Genomic DNA, 20,926 nt, shown 5'->3' on the forward strand with positions numbered 1-20,926 from the left:
TCCTAAATAATGAACCCTAAAAACCACTAAAGATTCTATTCAACAGAAAAAATATTTAAACAAAAAGTTTTATCAGGTCCACTTTTAAAATTTTGGGGCGGTACGAATTCAACACAAATAAACTCTACACAAGAAAATACTGCACCGCTAACTATACACGAGTCAATTCTCAACAAAATTAAATAAAAATATATTCTTCACAATTAAATACTACATCGAAAAACCCTACACAATAAACTATTTACTAGAAAATTATCTTCATAAACTCTACACAAATAAACTCAACACATTAAGATTTAGAATTAGAAAAATGTAAAAAAAAATTTTATAATTCTACACAAATAAATATTACATCAGTAAATTCTACACAGCTATAAAAAATAAAAAATTAAATTCGACACAATTAAATTTTACACATGAAAATAATATTTTCTTTATTTCCGATTATTTGTAAAATTCTACACAATTAAACTCAACATTTATAAATTCTACACATCAAATAAAAACAAGTTGTAAATTCTGATGTTCATTACATTAACATTTTGCTTCCTCTATACGATCAGCAAAAAAATTTGCTTCCTCGTGGAGAAAGCAAAATTTTATTGCCAAAATGTGAATTTTTGATTTTTTAACTTTCATTAATTCTTTAAATTTACCTCAAATGTATACTTTATATATATCGATCGATTCGTATTGACGTAAGGAATACAATTATTTCATATATAAACTTCAATTTAAAAAATCACAAAATTTTATACAAAAAAAAGGGAAATTTGATTTTTTAACTTTCATTAATTCTTTAAATTTACCTCAAATGTATACTTTATATATATTGATCGATTCGTCTTGACGTAAGGAATACGATTTTATTATATATAACCTTAAATTTTTCTATTTAAAAATTTTTTCGATTAAAAAAAAAATTTTGGAAAAAAGTCGATAAAAATTTTTTTTTTGGGGTATTTTTCAAAATCCTTTGGTCAGATTTGAGATATTAATATGATAAATGAGCCTACCAAATTTTATCTAAATCCATTAAAACCTGTTAAAGTTATCTTCTAAACAAAAAAGGGATCCACACACACACATACATACATCCGGACAATTGATCAGGATCTCATATAACATGTTTCTATAAAGAAAAAAATTTGTTTCCGCCACTTTGAAAAGTTTTATAAACGAAAGGACTACAAAGCTTCCTCCACCTCCAAAGCAATATTTTAATCCTACACAAATAAACTGTACACATTCAAAATTCAACACATTAAATGAAAATAATTAAATTCAAAACGAGAAAACTCTACACAAGAAAATACTCCACCGCTAACTGTACACGAGTAAATTCTCAATAAATTAAAATATATTCTACACAATTAAATACTACATCGAAAAACCCTACACAATAAACTATTAACTAGAAAATAATCTCCATAAACTCTACACAAACAAACTCAACACATTAAGATTTAGAATTAGAAAAATAAAAATATTTTTTTTATAATTCTACACAGCTATAAAAAATAATAAATTAAATTCGACACAATTAAATTCAACACATGAAAATAATCTTTCCTTTTGTGTCGAATTTAATTTATTATTTTTTATAGCTGTGTAGAATTTACTAATGTAATATTTATTTGTGTGGAATTATAAAAAAAAATATTTTTATTTTTCTAATTCTAAATCTTAATGTGTTGAGTTTATTTGTGTAGAGTTTATGGAGATTATTTTTTAGTTAATAGTTTATTGTGTAGGGTTTGTTGATGTAGTATTCAATTGTGTAGAATATATTTTTACTTTATCTTATTGACAATTTACTCGTGTACAGTTAGCGGTGGAGTATTTTCTTGTGTAGAGTTTTCTCGTTTTGAATTTAATTATTTTCATTTAATGTGTTGTGTACAGTTTATTTGTGTAGGATTAAAATGTTTTTACTTGCTGTGTAGAATTTATAAATGTTGAGTTCAATTGTGTAGAATTTTATTAATAATCGGAAATAAAGAAAATATTATTTTCATGTGTAAAATTTAATTGTGTCGAATTATAAAAAAAAATTTTACAGTTTTCTAATTCTAAATCTTAATGTGTTGAGTTTATTTGTGTAGAGTTTATGAAGATAATTTTCTAGTAAATAGTTTATTATGTAGGGTTTTTCGATGTAATATTTAATTGTGAAGAATTTTTATTTAATTTTGTTGATCCTATTGAAAAAACACGTATAATTATGCGAATAATATTACGTATAAATATACGTATAATAATACGTACTATTATACGTATTATTATACGTATAATAAGACATACGAATTTGAAACAAGAATTATACGTATAAATATACGTGTCTATAATTTTTAATATTTAGGAATATATAAATATGGAATATATTTTTGTTTATTAGTATATTATATTATATTATACATATTTTTTTCACTAGGGGAGAATTGACTCGTGTACAGTTAACGGTGCAGTATTTTCTTGTGTAGAGTTTATTTGTGTTGAATTCGTACCTCCCCGGCTACCTATCTATCATATAATATAACGTATGGGAGAGAGAGAATAAAAAAGAGAGAGAGAGGAGAGAGAAATAAAAAATATCCTATACAATTATAAAAAATGTATATCTTTAGCTCTTTTAGTATTCGAGATATATATATGAAAATGAACGTGTCAATGCAATAACCCGTCAAGCGCCTGGACGCACGTTTTGATGGTAGTCGAGTAGCAGTGGGTGGGCCGTTGTTGCTCATTGCTACCTGACTACCATTCGAGAGTGGGTCCGAGCGCCCGCGTCATATTGTATAATATGTACAGTCAGTCAGTCTGAACCATAACTGTACATCTTGATGGTGAAGGGAAAAATAAGACTGTTTGTTTTTAAACCCTTGTGCTGCCATCTATCAAATTTTCTCAAAAACTACTTTCTCTTAGATTTATCACATGATACTATTCCTCACTAAGTCTACAACGAAAATACTACAGCTGGATACTACACATATACTTTAAATTTACTACAGGTATACCTGTAGTACACTTATAGTATACCTGTAGTACATTTGTAGTAAATCCTGTAGTATTTTGCTGTAGTCACTCTGTAGTACTTTTTCGTAAGGGCTGGCCTTAAGATAGCACTTTATTTACTTTCACTGTGAGATAGAACAGTTTCACACTCAGGTATCGATTTTAAGTGACTGACTAACTATGCAATTATAGAATATAAGTCAGAAAATGTTTATTTGTACTTACTTAAATCTAGAAATCTTAAGATTGTTCCTTAAAACCTTTAAAAGTTTTTAACAAATGATTAATAAATAATATTAAATCATATATTGGCAATAATTAATTTATTTCTTACGCGTAAAATCATTTCCTTCAACTGAAACAACTAAAAAATCTGAGCGGCACAACCGACCCCGACGTCGGCACAACTCTCCCCAGCGCGGAGCACGATGTGCCGCGTCACCCTGCTGCACAAAATCATTTTTTACAAAAAAACTGTTCAAAATTATCAAAAAATAATAATGGATATAAAAACTACATTAAATTTTAAAATAGATAGACTATAGATTAAAACAAAAAGTTCTCATTTTACTAGCATTTTATTCAGTTTTCTCAAAATCGGCACTTTCAGCCACGGTCTCCACTACACCCATAAAAGTTTCTAAATACTTATGACAAATTGGATAAAATTTGACACTTTTAGGTTATGTATTTTCCAAAAGTAACTTTAAAGCACGGATATGAAGTAGTATAAGGAGCACTCACTGCTTGTTAAGAAGTTTTCAAAATATGGCTGCGCCTAGTGACAGCTGTTCTCATATAGTAAACAGTGTAAAGTGATATATAATAATTTTAGAAAAAGTGTAAAGAAAGAAAAAAGTTACACACAAAAATTTTAAATACACTGGAAACTCCCAAGAGCGGTCTTCTCGAGAGCGGACGAACTATCAGCGCGGGTTGGTAAAGAGTGAGGAGGGAAGAGATAACCGGGATCAGAAACAGAAAATAGAAAGCAGGATGAGTGTATGCTTTGAGTGTACCGTTACTCTGCAAGCAGTTTTATTAGCTTATTAATTACTAAATTTTGAAAAAAATGTTAGTTATAAAATGACAACTTTCAATACTTTATTATAAAAACAAAATTTATTAATATTTATAATAATATGTAGAATGTATTCTGCTAAAAGCACTAGAAATTCATTATACGGCCCTGAGTGTTTATAGTATTTTACGTCAAGGACATTGTTCCGTAGAGCGGACTAAGACTACTGCCGTACGCTCTTGGGAGTTTCCATTGTAAAACATAATTTTATTTTGAAAATATATATGAAAATTGGTAAGTTTTTGCCATGAAGTAGTATAAGGAGCACTGACTGCTTGTTAAGCATAGGTATAGGTCCCCTGCATGAGAATATATCCGAAATTACATATCTCCGATTATGACGCCTCTAGCGGAAAAGCGGTGTACTTAGAAGTTTTCAAAATATGGCTGCGCCTAGTGACAGCTGTTCTCATATAGTAAGCAGTGCAAAGTGATATATAATAATTTTAGAAAAAGTGTAAAGAAAGAAAAAAGTTACACACAAAAAATTTTAAATAAAACATAAATTTTTTGAAAAATTTTTTTTTGAAAATTGGTAAGTTTTTGCTTATTTATATACGAATATATAATTTAGATTTTTAAAATATTTGTTTTCAATTATGTTTCATAATGAAATAATAAAGGAATTGCAATAATTTGTTGTAAGTTATATAAAAATAATAAAAATATAAATAATTTTTCTTCATTGTAGCCGTATATATTTCAAACGAAATTTCTTAATTTTTTTTTATTTTTAGGTTATATTTACATGTAAACAAACAAAATATAGTGACAAGTGCAGCAAGTATTTTGTTTTTTTTTAAATTAAAAATAAAAATATACCAATGAGATTTCGAAGATCAGTTTTACTTCTGTCAACATCTGGTATCGAAATAGTCACATTGTCTCCAGCTTTCAATGGTAAATACTGAGTATCACTTGCCATCTTCATACGTTTTGCATGTTATTCAAGTCCATTAGCAGCCAATTGTTGGTTTTTATTTATGAGAGATTCTTTTTCAATCGCCCCAGACCAAAAAGTCAATGTTCTGGAATTGGTTTCATACTTTGGTAAATTGTTGTCCTATATGATAGTAATAAATCCCTAAAATATAAACTTATTAAAAAAATATTTGTTGAAAGTAGAGGGGGTTGAAGTTTTGACGTTAAGGGTAACATTGTCATTTTCAAATCCGTATAACTATGACAAAAGTTAATGGATTTTCATTTATCTATAATCGACCAAAATCAACTTTTCGAGAAAAACGCGTTTAAAGTTTTACTACTAATTGAAATAGATTTCTTGAAACATTTTATATTTCAAAGGACCTAGATAAGTGTTCTTTATGTATTTTTTATGCTGAACACGATTTTTATGGTTAAATAATTTTTTTAATGCCAGTGTTATTGTTATAAACAATTTGTTTTGCAAAAGTCAAAATTCAGGTAGGCACCGCCTACTTTAATATTATGTTTCTCACAAAATTATTGTTGTCCCACTTTCATATTTACATAGCTCATGGGAAAAAACCTCAGCTTTCCAATGAAAATAAAAAAAAATACCTGAAGGGGTGAAAATCCAAAATTAAGGGTTGATTTTCAAAAAAAGGGTGAAAATCTTTTTTTTAAATTTCGTATACATTTTTGAAAAGTACGTCAAAAATGCATTAAAATTCATTATAGATAAATGAAAATCCATTAACTTTTGTCATAGTTATACGGATTTGAAACTGACAATGTTACAAATACTTTTTTAATAAGTTTATATTTTAGGGATTTATTACTATCATATAGGACAACAATTTACCAAAGTATGAAGCCAATCCCAGAACATTGACTTTTTGGGCTGGGGCGACTGAAAAAGAATCTCTCTTATATTTTCATGTACATTATTTAGCTCGACATTTGGTGAGCTTTCAGTATTATATTCCAAAATTTCTTCATTATCAACTTCATTTTCGAAAAGATCATTTGTTATATTTTCTATATCCTCCTCAGAATTTAATGTCATAATAATTGAATTTGGCAAATTACTGCTTGCCAATCCTACATGTGCTTTTCTCCCAAACAAAGCTTCAAATGGTGTTTAATTAATTCCGGAAAGCAAACTGTTATTTTTTTGCAATTGACAAAAACGTAATCCTTCGCTCCACTTGAGTGTTTTATTATTATCGTTAATTATGCTATTTACAAATTCTCTACTTTAGTATTTAATCCACGAGTATTTTTTAATACAGTATTCTATTTGTTTACTACGTTCTTTAGCAGTCAAATTAATTATTAACATTGACATCCACCATACTGGATCCGACATTTTGAATTTAAAAAACTGATGGACAAGATATTTTAAAATGGTACATTGTCCAAAAATATTATAAAGCGAAAAAAACCTCGACAATTCATGTTTTTTATTAAATAATTGTCTGTAATTTGTTTATTTTTTAATTGACGGATTTTCTATTTGAAAGAGCGGTTCCTGGGCCATAATAAACATATATTGCCCATTTTCTATATTGAGTTTTGTTAGTTTAAAAAATTGCCAAACTTTAAGTTAAATTTTTGTACATTCGGTCCTTAAAGGGTTAAGATAAAATGAATTATTGAATATTAATATAAACTATTTAAAAAAACTACATTATAAGGGAAATGACAATTCAAATACAAAAGTGTTATTTTATTCACTAAATATGTAAGCAGTGACAAGAGTGAATTTATGGTAATGATTTACCCGATAATATTGTTGTTACTTAGGACAATAGATATTAATAATTAATTGAATACGGTTTATATAAATTTTATTGTTTTATTTGAATTACCTTCTATATCTAATGTACAAAGATTTTTTTATTGACAAGCTTTTAAAATTAAAACAAAAAATTCATTACGTACCAACAATAAAATTCATATAAATCACGTTCGATTAAAATCTATTGTCGGTAAGTAAGCACAATATTATCTTGTAAATCATTACCATCAATTCACTCTTATCACAGCTTACATATTTAGTGAATAAAATGACACTTTTGTCTTTGAATTGCCATTTCCCTTATAATTTAGTCTTTTAAAATATTTTATATTAAAATTCAATAATTCAATTTATCCTTAAACAGGTATATTATCATTAAAAGTCATCCAAAAGTTGTCCGTATAGAACCTCCTTATAATTACGCATTACAGTAAAGGCTGTAATACGGACAAGTCAAGATTCCGTATACCAGCTTAGAAGTTGGTATACGGAATCCAGGCTTCTGTTATACAACTTTGTTTATTGGGTAGTAAATCAACATGATTATTATACTTTATATGATAAATAATACGGTAGAAACAGTTTTTCCAGCGAACAGTTCATATTATATATTTATGTTTATTTTATTTACATTGTATTATTGTACTTTGAAAATATTTAATTAATATTCTTAGTAAAGTTGACAAAACAATAACCTTAACCCATTAAGCCCCAAATGCACTGAAATTTTAGTCTAACTTCAAGGAATGTTTTTTTACAGAAAAAAAATCACAATTTTTCGCGAAACCCACATCCAATTATTTTAGTGTGGTTTTTCCGAAAATGCTAACAAAAAAGGCTTAAAAAATGTTAAATAATGTTCATTAATGTTTATTTGCAAAATCACGCGATTTTTTAATAATTTTTTAATAAATTTACAAATATTTCGAAAGGAAAACAATTTTTCCGACAGCCATCAAGTATATAAATCGTACACTCGATTGTTAAACTTCAAAAAAAAAAATATTCCCCCTCTTCCAAATTTTATTTTTTCAAAATGGCATCGAAAAGTTCAAAAAGTTATAAAAAATAATTTAAATGTGCCAAATTTTTTAAATTGTGTCCAAATTAGCTGAAAATTCTTACTCGGGGGGGTTTTCGGGGTCGCTGATTACGAATTTGATGTCAGAATTTGGAAAATAAAAATGGCGGATTCAATATGAAGACCAAAAACTTTTTAAATAGATAAATTTCACTAAATGCATTTAGAATACCATCTTTAGCCACCTAGTCCTAATTAGTGTTGCCCGATTCTCACCACGAGGAGGTAGATAGTTTTTAAAAATCATTTTTTAATTTTTTTTTTTGATTTTTGAAATATATTTTTTTTGTTTTTTTGAAATATGTTTTGGATTTTTTTGTTTCTATTGAATTCCTGATTTTATTGTTTTATTTACTTTTATATATTATGCTGTGTTTTTTATTAATAAAATTTTTATTATTAAAATAAAATTTTTGATTTACTAATAAATTTTTTTTTCATTTTTTATTTTATTTACTTTCATATATTATGCTATGTTTTTTAGTAATAAAAAACACAGCATAATATATGAAAGTAAGTAAAATAATAAAATCAGGAATTGAAAAGAAACAAAAAATATTTCAAAAAAACAAAAAAGTATATTTTTAAAAAAACAAAAATATTAAAACAATGATTCTTCAAATCTATCTACCTTCCCGTCCGTGGTGAGAATAGGGCAACACCAATTAGGACAAGGGGGCCAAACACTCAAACACGTTGGATGTAGGTTTCCCGAAAAATTGGAATTTTTTTTCTGTAAAAAAACATTCCTTGAAGTTAGACTAAAATTTCAGTACATTTGAGGCTTGATGGGTTAAATATAGTTTGACACTTGGGAATATACTAATAAACAAATTGTAAATTGGTTTTTCTGGAATTATTACATGAATTTTCTGGGAACTACTCTCGGAGTCATTCCGTAAAATTTCTCGGGAACCGATTCACGTGGGGATACACACAAAAAAACTGTGTTAAAGTAAAAAAATGCAGATTTTTTAATTTTTTCCATACCTACCATAGAAAATCGTTTAAATTTTAAATTGTTTAATTAAATAACAATTTATTTTTAAGAAATAATCATAATTTTTGAAAATTCCAAATGTAATTAAAGGAGACATTTTAATATACCCACCAAATATTATAAAATTTTATCAGAAAACAGCAGAGAAATCGTAAAATTAATAAAATAGTGTTAAAAAAATTATTTCTTTATAAAAACTCTCGCAAAAATAAAATTATTTAAAAACCACAAACACTAATGAGTGCACCAGTTACACAAGAAATAAAATGTTTAAATTCACTTTTGGGAAATTATAACTGATTTATTAATATTAAAAAATTAATTTGAATTTTATAAAATAATGAAATAGTCTTGAGTTTCAATATTTGTGAACGAATTTTCACATATAAAAATTGAGTACGATAGCTCTTCGAAAATACACAGAATATTGAATACGATAGCTCAATGAATTTGCACGAAAATTCGACAATTATAATTCCATCGAAATTTGGGGAAAAGATAAATGAACGAATGTTTTAAATGCGCGCATCGACCGGCAACCTTCTCAATCGTTCAAGCAACAAAGCAATAATAATAACAACAAACACTAGTTACAATCTACGACAACATCAATATAGCTATATCTATATCTCTATATAACTCAAAAAACTCAATTTTTTTTAAAGTGACTTAATTTAAAATTATAATAAAATTACAAATCCTGAACACATACCTTTTTTGTAGGTGCTTTTTGACACTGTAATCACTTTTCTTGCATCTTTTGTTAGTGTTTGACTGACAGCATTTGGAATACTTTTAACCAAAACATGAACAGCTCTTCGTTTCACTTTATCCCAGTCAGTGACATCAATTTCAATAGTAGAAACGGATAAATCTTTATCAGATAAAGAATCAATCTGATTTTGAACCACTAGTGGAATAGTATTTCGTAATTGTTCTATGTCTTCTAATTCCTTTAATTCAGGAGGAATTTCTTGATTAGTAAGCGTCGCAATTTGACCATCAAGTGACATTTCATGAACATGAAAATCACTGTATCTTTCTTTAATAGTTCCTAAAAATCCGTCGTGATTAATTATATACTCTGTGATGCCAACATCGACTTCTTTTAATCGCAAATTAAAATCGTATTTTTTCCGTTTGTTTTGAAAACTGTGTTGAATAGATAATTGTCTTTTTCCAAAACGAGTGTCATTTTGTGCTGATTTTTTGCATCTGAAAATTGAAGATCAGCAATATATAATTTAATCTAATCGAAGTAAATTTTTTGTAAAATTATATACTTTATATTTTTATAAAAATTAATTAAATAAAAAATAATTGTTATGTCAAATTGTGATGTTATTGATATGTAACCATTATATAATTAGAAAGTAACTCGTTGATATAACACTAATACTTTATTGTGATATAACTGTTATAGAATTTGTTAACATATTTATTATATAACATAGTAATGCAATTATTACATCACAAGGTGACAAATTAATTTATGTCACATTGTTCCATATTTGTTATATAACTTACTAAATTGTGTGACATAACACATACATTTTTTTGTTACTACACAGAAATATAATATTTTTACTCTGTAATATGATTATAAATTAAAGTAATGAATTGGTTATTTGAAACTAATGTTAATTTTTTAATTTTATACAAAATTAAAAGAAATTTAAATTTTTCAAAACAATAAAAGAGTTTTTTTCGTTTATAAAAAATTTTAGGTAATTTAGACCCTCAACCCCCAACGTGATACTTTTTTTATAATTTGCACATTAAGTTACAACGGAGAGTGATACTATGTCTAACCCCCTCTCAACATAAAAATTTCACGTAATATGTGAATGGAACCTTTTTTAGAAAACGTTTTTACTAAAATCCGCAAAGAAATTTTAAAGAATGTTCACCAGTATTCATAGAATAATTCTATAGAGTTTCTATAGTATCATTCTAATGAAATTTTGTAGAACTTTTTGATTAAGAATGCAAAAAACTGCAAAAATATAAAAAAATTAAAATGTGGTGCATTTATTAAACAAAATTTTAATTTACATCTATGAAGAGCTAATTCGAAAAAATACTGAAACTAAATAATATATAGGGTAACTGCACCAGTGGTGGATCAGTTAAGCCCCTTAACTTTCTTATTTTGACTTTGAAGTTCTGTATAGGTTGTTTTTAGACAAATTCGAGGTTATTCTTTATAGTATTATGGACCAGATAGTTCCAATAGACATTTCCTTCAAGGTTAGACTTAATTTTGACACCTACGTTTACTTTAATGCTCCATCAAAGATAATTTGTCAATGATCCTATTCTGGATCACTGTTTGCACCAGTCATGGTTATAGATTGCTCCAGTGGTGGATCGCTTAAAAAATCATACTAAAAAACATTGCATTTTAAAATTACGAGACTGAGACGTTTTGCAACTTTTATAAGGCTTTACAGACAGATTTTCAAATTCACTTTCCTATCCATATCCCCTCCTCTTTCATTTCTATAGGTATAATGTGACTAAATATTAATTAATCATCTTTTTATTAGAATTTTTGGTAATAAATAAATAGAAACTCTTAAAGCTTCAGTTTCAATGATAAATAACATTTATTAATTCTGGGTATTTTAATTCAACAAAAATTTAACAATTTCAAATCAGGGGGTCGATTACGTAACATTCCCACTTCCCACATTTTACATCCCACTTCTCACTTCCCACATTTTACATCCCACATCTCACTTCCTACATTTTACATCCCACTTCTCACTTCCTACATTTTACATCCCACTTCTCAATTCCCACATCCCATTTCCCACATCTCACTTCCCACATTTTACATCCCACATCTCACTTCCTACATTTTACATCCCACTTCTCAATTCCCACATCCCATTTCCCACATCTCACTTCCCACATTTTACATCCCACTTCTCACTTCCCACATTTTACATACCACTTCCCACATCCAACATCTTGTGGGAAATGGGAGAGATGTGAGAAGTGGGATATAAAAGGTGGGAAGCGTGATAAGAAAAGTGTAATGTACAATGTGAGATGTGAAGTGTGAAAAGTGAAATGTGAGAAGTGGGATGTGAAATGTGGGAAGTGAGATGTGGAATGTGAAATATGGGAAGTGGGATGTGGGAAGTGGGATGAAAAATGTGGGAAGTGAGATGTGGGAAAGTTACGTAATCGACCCCCAGGTGTTAACAATTAATAAACATTTGAATTAGTGTTAACTAAAATTTAACTCATAAAATTTTCAATAAAACAATGCGTCAACATGCGAAAAGTAGGACTGATCCACCACTAGATTTTGTTACTTTTTTGGTGCCAGTCGTGGATCACCCCAAAACAATGGACACGCGCTACTTACAGACGTAAATATTGTTCTCAGGGCTCTATGGGGATGAAACGAAATGCCTCCTATTGTGAAAAGAATTAAAAATTGTCCTAAAATGGCTCCAAAGCTTTCTATTCCAAAATATACTCTTAACTTACATGCTAAGGAAAACTCTTGTTTTCTGTCACCACTTTAGTAATTGTTGTCCTGCTTTCTTCGCGATGAATTTAAAAATTTTTTTAAATTGTAATATTGATCTGTATAACTTTCTTAACAATTACCGACACTTGCGGTTCATGTACTTACAAACGTGTAAACACAAATGACCATTTTTCTCGCAGTTGATCCACCACTGGTGCATGATCCACCACTGATGCAGTTACCCTACTTATTTAATGAGTTTTAGTAAATATTAAAAAATATTTTCTTATAGGAGTACTGGACAATTTAACAGCTTGTCAATAGAAACTCATCAAAAATTATATTAATGTACTTGGACCTTTGAAGAAATCAAAATAAATATTAAGCGGTGACACTTATCCGACATCTTCTTCTTATATTCTAATCATTAAAGAAAAAAAAATTAAATGAAATTGACTCGTCTCCTCCAAATCCATTTCAACAGAAGAACGAATCTCACAATGAAACTACTTCAGGTACACAAAACATGTCGTCGGGTTAGTGGAAAACTATGCCATTTCAGAAAATATTTGAAAAACATGCCACTCCGCGTGAAGATTGGAAAAGATGCCTATTCGTGAAAGCCGTGTGAAACATGCCATCTCGGATGATATTTGAAAAACATGCCATTTCGGCGAAGAGTTTTTTTCTCCTATTTTAAGTTGGTAATACTCTTTGAAATTTGCATATAATCTTAAAGATAACTTTTCGTTTACAATTCAAATAAATAATACTTAATACATAATAGTGCACTATTCTATTAGTGCAAAAAAAGTAAAACAAAAAATATTACAAGAAATCTGACGAACTTTTGGCATTTTTAGATATTTGATTAATTTGAAAAAAGTGCTTTCATTATTAAATTTTTTAATAAGAATAGCAGAAATCCGAGAAAAAACTTTTTAGAGATGCCTATTATTTATTTCAAAGAGTATTACCAACTTAAAATAGGAGAAAAAAACTCTTCGCCGAAATGGCATGTTTTTCAAATATCATCCGAGATGGCATGTTTCACACGGTTTTCACGAATAGGCATCTTTTCCAATCTTCACGCGGAATGGCATGTTTTTCAAATATTTTCTGAAATGGCATAGTTTTCCACTAACCCGACGATGTCAATATGATTATATTCAATAATCAAAATTCATAATTTGTTACTCATTGGGTTAATAATAAATTAATTTTTTAAATTGTCGAACCAATACTTAAAATACAGAAGTTTTTCGAGGAAAATATGAAACTGAACAGAAAATAATGAACGCCAAAGAGGAAATAAAATTATATTTAAAAGATTCATTAGAATCATGTGACATTGATCCTATAACATGGTGGAAAAACAATCACAATGCTCATATTCCATCAAATTAAACTAGGTGTTTATTTCATGATCATTTAGCTTCCTCATCATGATACACTTATACATATTCAATATTAAAAGAAGGATTACAACCAAAGTAGCGATCAATTTTATAATTATTGGTAAAAAGTAAACTTTATATACATCAATCGATTCAGGGTTGAGCCATCGCGTTTATTTTGTTTTACCACACTAGATCCATCTGTCTTTGTATGTAAGTATTTGTTAGCAATGTCAGCGAACTTTTAACATACGTTGTAGTGAAGTGTGCGAACAATAAAGACGTATTATGCGAGTCAGTGTTGTACGCTCAACAAAAAATTTTTTTCTTGTTTTAAAAGAAGACAATTAAGTGCAGAAAAAATATGTCAAATTGTTCATTACGATTTTATATGAAAATGTGGAACGTAATATGGTGTTTGGATAACGCGCTTATTTTTGTGTGTGATGTGACGCTAAACGACGCGTGAGTCAGGGTTGAGCCACCCAAAAATTTTGCAATTATGAAGGGTTCTTGAAATTGAAATTCATTCGTCGACTAAAAGAGCTGTCAAAAACTTTATTTCCATTCGAAAGAAAGAAAATACAAATTTTTGATATTTTTTTTCACTTTTCAGACCAGCTTCGCGATACAAGCGAAAATCCGAAAATTACATAATAAGAGCTTTTTATTTGAATTTCGTGGTTCCTTTACACATTTTCAAGTGTATTTGAGCGCGCCATTCTATTATTTGAAGGTCATTATTAATCATTTATCTGCATATTTCATTAATTTTCTACAGTGGCTCAACCCTGACTACCTGGTTCAACCTTGACTACTATTTTTTCTTTTTTTTTAATTGACTATAACTCCGAAACTTTGGTCAAATATTTTTACAATGTTCAGCAAAAACATTACATTTTAGTAGATCTTTCGAACCATATGCAAGAAATCTCAAAATTCGGCCTACAGGGAAAGTTATAGAGAAAAGTCAAAACTATGTCCAACCCTGACTACACTCCCCTAATTGAAATTATCACTGAGTGATTGTTCAATTCATGTTTCATATTATAATTATTTTACCTTTGGAGTACATATTAAAATTTGCAGAAAACATAAAAACCAGTTCAGTAGAAATTTAAATATATTTTTTTATAGAAAATTTATTAAATTAAACATGTACATTACATTGTGAAGGCTTTCCATTATTTTTCTGATTTCGTCAAAACGTATTAATATTTTATCAAAATTTTCTGGTGAAGTTTCTTGGCAAATATAACTTTTAAATAATTGTAATCCTCGCTGAGTCTCTTCAGTTGTTATTACATGCTTTGGGAAAAAGTAGCATGTATCCAGCCAAGAATTAAAAAAACAGAAGTAAAAGAATTATTACATATTTTTATTATCTTTTTTCTCATCCTTCTTTCTTTTTTTATTGGTTTACTGATAACACTCAATTTACTTTTTTTTATTAAAACGAAAATCGGTCTAATCAACCGATTCGTGGTCACACCTCAAGACTCAGGAAACGAATTGCCTCGATGTTTTCCCTGACGATCTGTTTTATTGCACGACAATTTAGTGGGGAAAAATCTACTTTCATGGTTTTATGAACTTGTTACTAAGTCCATTTTTTGCCAACTTGCAATTTGCAAAAGGTGGTGTGACTTCGAGTTCGACAACTCGAGTCCACCACACTTAGTGTTTTACCGCCGGTTGTGCGGGACCGGAGAACCCAGGTACCACCGGTTGACTAACAGCGCCCCATTAACCAAAACATAGGTCCGTATTATACAGGGCGCATACATAATAATTTGGGGCATATTATTATGTACTATAAATACTACTAATATATTATATAACATAATATAATATGAACCATTGAAATAAAATTATAATAACGGAATTATTTGTATATTATAATGTTTATAATATGTACAGTAGTAACAAAAATATTTTATAAGTAATGGTAGCCCGCACTAGATTTCATTGATACGACTATGGACTAAGAGAGGGGGACCGGCGGCAAGTGGGGTTTGGCGGTATGTGGGGATGGTCGACGGATGGTCGCAAACAACTCAAGAGACCCGATTCAATGGTTTCAAAAAAAATTGTATAATCTTTAGATTTAATTTTTTTGTTATTCAATTTATTTTTAATGTGGATGTTGAAGATAACCATCGAAGATTGCCGTTGGATTGCTGGTCAAAGCGGTTTCTCTATTTTTACCTCAATTCCTGTGGATTTCTAAAGATTGTCAAACTTTGCTGAGGGGAATGTTCAAAAGTACGAGTTACAAGATTTGAATTTTCCCGCCTTTTGTCGTTTACTGCGCTAACCTCAATCTATACTATAAATCAGAAACCGAGACACATCATGGATTTTTCCGGATAAATCTATTCAAAATACGTCGCTGAAAATGTATTTATTGTCAAAATAATAAATACAATTTGATTTATGCTCGATCCTAGGTGGTGGTTTTGTTCTTTGTTGAATCAGCCTAGTAGAATCTAGTCGCGTTGGAAGAGTCTTAAGAGATAAGGCAAGAAGAAACATCATAATTTCGATTAATTGGATATAATCTAATTACGACGACAATTGGTAACCCGGGGCCTCTTTTTATCTTGATACTTCACTAAACCAGATTTTCGCCGGTGAGTGAGACCTAACTAGCAAGACAAAATAGGAGAGAAGAAAAAGTTCTTTCTCTTTCTGCGACCACCGTCGAGGGAAGTCACCTTTTTTGAGTAATAGTTTTTCTTTTACCTTGAGTGACAAATTATAGTGTAGTGCGTTCAAGTAAAAATTATTAGGTGAGCCTTTTGTTTTCGGCAATAATTCTTTGTTCATTTAATTGTTATAGCGAGCTACACAAGACAATTTCTGTTGCTGTGTGAGATATTGTTTTGCTGATTAGAGAAAATTATTATTATTGTCGATATTAGCTTGCTGTAATAATAATTGGTCATGAGCCCTGATATTTACATTTAATTTTGATTTTACTTTGCGGTATCCTATATTTTTTATGACATTTCCCCTTTTTGCGAGTTTTTCCCACTTTCATGAAAATCTGTTGTGAATAATTATTAATCGGTCTCTGGGTTGGCAAGAGCCTCTAATTATAATAATTAGAGTAAATTAGATAAACATTTTTTTGTAGTTTTTATTTCAATTTTGTTGTTTTTCTTCGAATTGACTAATCATGTTATTTTGAGTGATCTTTTTTTTGTATGCAATTTGCTTGGATATCCATTTTGCGTTTTCACATAAAATTTATTAATTTGTTTTTCTTCGCTTTTTTTGAGAATTATGTTTATTAGGTATCCAAAATGTTGTACATTTTCCCCTATTATCGAAGATTGTTAACCCCGATTAATTTTTTTTAAAATTATTATTTGTTAAATTAGATTTAAGGTTACTTTTAAATAAATTATGTCAAATTATTTAAAATAATGCTTTGTGAATTTTTAATGAACCTCCCCACTCTCCGTCTAATAAAATTGTAAATGAGCTAGTACAGAATAGCCGGGAAAATTTTTTTTCTTGCTCTAAATTAAAATTTAGTTTTGATTTTATAATTTATCACTTTACTCTGTATATAGCTTTCAAAAAATGCAATTAAAAAAACATCGATTTTTTTACTCCCGCAGTGAGAACCTCCCCTTAAAGAGAGTATTTTATCTATTTCTTATAATCTTCTGTGGAAAAAAGTCTATTCGTTAAGAGTTAGATCGAAAATTATTAATATTTTAATCGAACTGTTATGAATCGGCCTATGTATTTAAACCAACGAAAGGTATACTCACAACGTTGAAATGTCACAGAGTGTAAATTGGGGAGTTAAAGAGAAAAAATGGTGGAGAACCTTTACTTGCTTATTGAGCACTTAGAGCAAGAACAAAAACCGGTCTAAATCCTAATGACTGTAACCATATATCGTACTATTTCAAATTAATTTCTAATTAATCTGCATCTTTAATCATGGTTTATTTTAGAGATACAATAATTAAACTCATATACAACCATCAAATATTTAATAAATAATACGCATAAATTACCCACTGGATGTTGAAAAACTTGGACATGGATCATCAGGGGATGTTTCTGTAACTTCTTCATGTTTCTCCATTTTAATACGTCCTAAAAATTAAAAAAGCAAATAATAAATTATTGTAATGCATTATTATATATAAAAAATTATTAAAAACTGTAGATTTTAGTAAGATATAGTTCAGACTTAGACTACCCAGATCAATTGAGCCTCCCAATTCTGTAGCTCGCCCGACGCTCGTACAGACGCTCTATTAAGCAGAGTCTACAATAAGTGCGTCGGACGTGGACGTGCTAACGTCACAATGTTATTCAAATGGGTGACGTCAGCACGTTCGCGTCCACGTCTGATGCGCTTATTGTAGACGCTGCTTTAGTAGTCGGGTAGCAGCGAGAAAGCCATTGACAGCGGTTCCACATATATGCGAAATCGCAGAGTCGTTGCGATCGTCGTACTCCCACTGCGCCATCTACTCAATATACTCCCCTCCGTGACGTCAGAAGGGGAAATCATTAGGTAGATGGCGCAGTGGGAGTACGACGAACGCAACGACGGTACGATTTCGCATACATGTTGAACCGCTGTGACGCTAGCTTCTATCCGACTACCAATAGAACGTTCGTCCGAGCGTCGGGCGAGTTATAGAACTGGAAGGATCAATTGCACTGCTTTTTGTTAGCAATTAAGGCCTGGAGAAAAAAACTCGCCAAGCGCTACTTCCCGGAGCTTCAATTGTTTACCAGATCTTTAAAAAAAAGCACACAGCCCAGCAAATAAAACCTAATTCAGTTGAATTGAAATGAATAAACTTCAATTCTCTTGAATTTCACAAAGCTAAATTCTACTTCTGAACTCTTTATTCGTACTAACTCAATGAACAAACTTTTGAGCTTTAATTTTTTTCAATTTGTCAAAACAAATTCAATAGACGAGTTAGACATTTTATTTGAATTCTCAAACTATGAAAACTCATTGGTACGAAATGAATTGAATATATAAATGGCTTTACTGAATATTTGTTCACATCGCATTCGTGAAACACGACATTGAGATTGAAATTCTGTCTAAAATGTATAAAAAATGATGAAATTGACAGTATTATTATTAAAATCAATAAGTTTTTTCCTTTTTAAGACGATTATTGTTAAATAATTATAAAAATTTAATGTTTTTATTAATTTCAATTTATTATAAGTAGTAATACTAATCTGGTATCAGTCCAGTTACCGACTGAGGTCGGTAATGTAGGAATCTACTTTACCGACCGAGTTAATTCCGGTCGCCACAGCTAGATGGCGCCACCGGCCAATTCAATGTGGGGAGAGCTTTACCTTTCCCCCACTTTACATCGTGATGGCTGACGCGAACCTTGACAACCGTTGCTAGGGAGTCAGGTTGCTGGATATGGTTAGAGACAGTACGCATAGAGTAATCGAGTAGATAACACAGTATTATCCACGTGCTATCAAAATAACTTGTAGTTGCAAATAAATTGTTATATTTCTTATTATAAATATGGACTAATTTTATTCAAGTGCTTTTAATATATTTACATGGTTTGGAGAACCATCATCTGAAATATCACGTAAAATCTCTACATCAAACCTGCTTGGCGGGAAATTTGAATTTTTAAAAGTTCAATTTAAAGTGGTTTGGTGTTCTTCTTTACCAACCGAGTTAGTACCGGTTGCCAAAGCTTGATTCCGAAGCCATTTTCGATTACTGTCCAATTCAAACTCCCTTGGCGTAAACTTTGATTTTTTTTAATATTTATTTTTAAGTGGCTTGGTGTTATACTTTACCGCCCGCTTTAGTTTGGGCTGCCACCGCCAGATGGCGCTACTTTCGATTACCGATAAATTGTAACTTACTTGGCGGGAAATTTGAATTTAAAAAAAAATTAATTTAAAGTGGATGGTGTTATAAGCTACCGACCGAGTTAGTACCGGCTGCCTCTAATAGATGGTGCCACTTATTTTTTTACCCAATTCAAATTTAAAAATTTCATTATATATAATACAATATGTATTTATCTGAACCTGTATGGAAAAAGTATCCAGAGGATCCCCATTGCTGGCTGCGTCTATCCCGCAACCTACGCCGGGTTCATATGCAAAGTTCCGTCTCTCACCGCATCGATGTGAGCTCAGCCGGGGACATCGCTTCATAGTGGGGAGCGCTGGTATAGAGTGCAGCACGCCAGGGACCAGAGTCATTCTTTTTTCAGCTCCGAACGTTTCAGGTGATGTCTCTCTTCCAGGTCTTTTCTCTCCTAGGTCTTGTTCTCTCTTTCAGGATTTTGTTTTTTTAGATTCTCTTCCTTTTTAAAACTTTTCTTCAATTTTCTTACCATTTCTTTTCTTTCAGCTATTTCTTTTCATTTCAATTTTCGTGTCTTCTTATTTCTATTTTATTTCAGTCTTCGTTTCTCTATCTCCACTTATTTCTTTTTGCTTCCTCGTGGAGGAAGCTTTGTAGTTATATGTTATATGAGTTATATGAGATCCTGATCAATTGTCCGGATGTATGTATGTGTGTGGATCCCTTTTTTGTTTAGAAGATAACTTTAACAGGTTTTAATGGATTTAGATAAAATTTGGTAGGCTCATTTATCATATTAATATCTCAAATCTGACCAAAGGATTTTGAAAAATACCCAAAAAAAATTTTTAAATAGAAAAATTTAAGGTTATATATAATAAAATTGTATTCCTTACGTCAAGACGAATCCATCGATATATATAAAGTATACATTTTAGGTAAATTTAAAGAATTAATGAAAGTTAAAAAATCAAAAATTCACATTTTGGCAATAAAGTTTTGCTTTCTCCACGAGGAAGCAAATTTTTTTGCTGATCGTAAAGAGGAAGCAAAATGTTCATGTAATGAACATCTGAATTTATAACTTGTTTTTCTTGTTTCATACTATTTTTCTTCTTTCATCTATTTTTAATTCAATTTTTGATTATCTTTTTCAATTCTCTCTCTACTTTTATGTTTCTTATCACTTTTTTAGTTTTTCTATTTTCTTTTACGTATTTCTCTTTACAGTTTTATCTATCTTTTTTCAATTCTCTTTCTTTACTTGTATGTTTCTTTTATACTTT

The 20,926-nt window shown here is 29.7% G+C and overlaps 1 protein-coding gene across 7 annotated transcripts in view; it reads right to left on the bottom strand.

Moving 5' to 3' along the window:
- The window catches only part of LOC127287886 (pseudouridylate synthase 7 homolog), a 757,063-nt gene that overhangs the window by 168,609 nt on the left and 567,528 nt on the right, over window positions 1-20,926 (bottom strand). For 3 of the 7 annotated variants that reach the window (XM_051315038.1, XM_051315030.1, XM_051315037.1), the window contains one exon: window positions 9,618-10,120. In XM_051315038.1, coding sequence (XP_051170995.1) covers window positions 9,618-10,120 — 503 coding nt within the window. Of the gene's footprint in view, window positions 1-9,617; window positions 10,121-17,826; window positions 17,909-20,926 lie in introns of all 7 variants that reach the window. The other 4 variants (XM_051315035.1, XM_051315036.1, XM_051315031.1 and 1 more) reach the window with 2 other exon arrangements.

This window comes from Leptopilina boulardi, unplaced genomic scaffold (genome assembly GCF_019393585.1).
Source record: "Leptopilina boulardi isolate dan_hultmark-lab unplaced genomic scaffold, ZJU_Lbou_2.1 LbouV2_377, whole genome shotgun sequence".
Lineage (NCBI taxonomy): Eukaryota > Metazoa > Arthropoda > Insecta > Hymenoptera > Figitidae > Leptopilina > Leptopilina boulardi.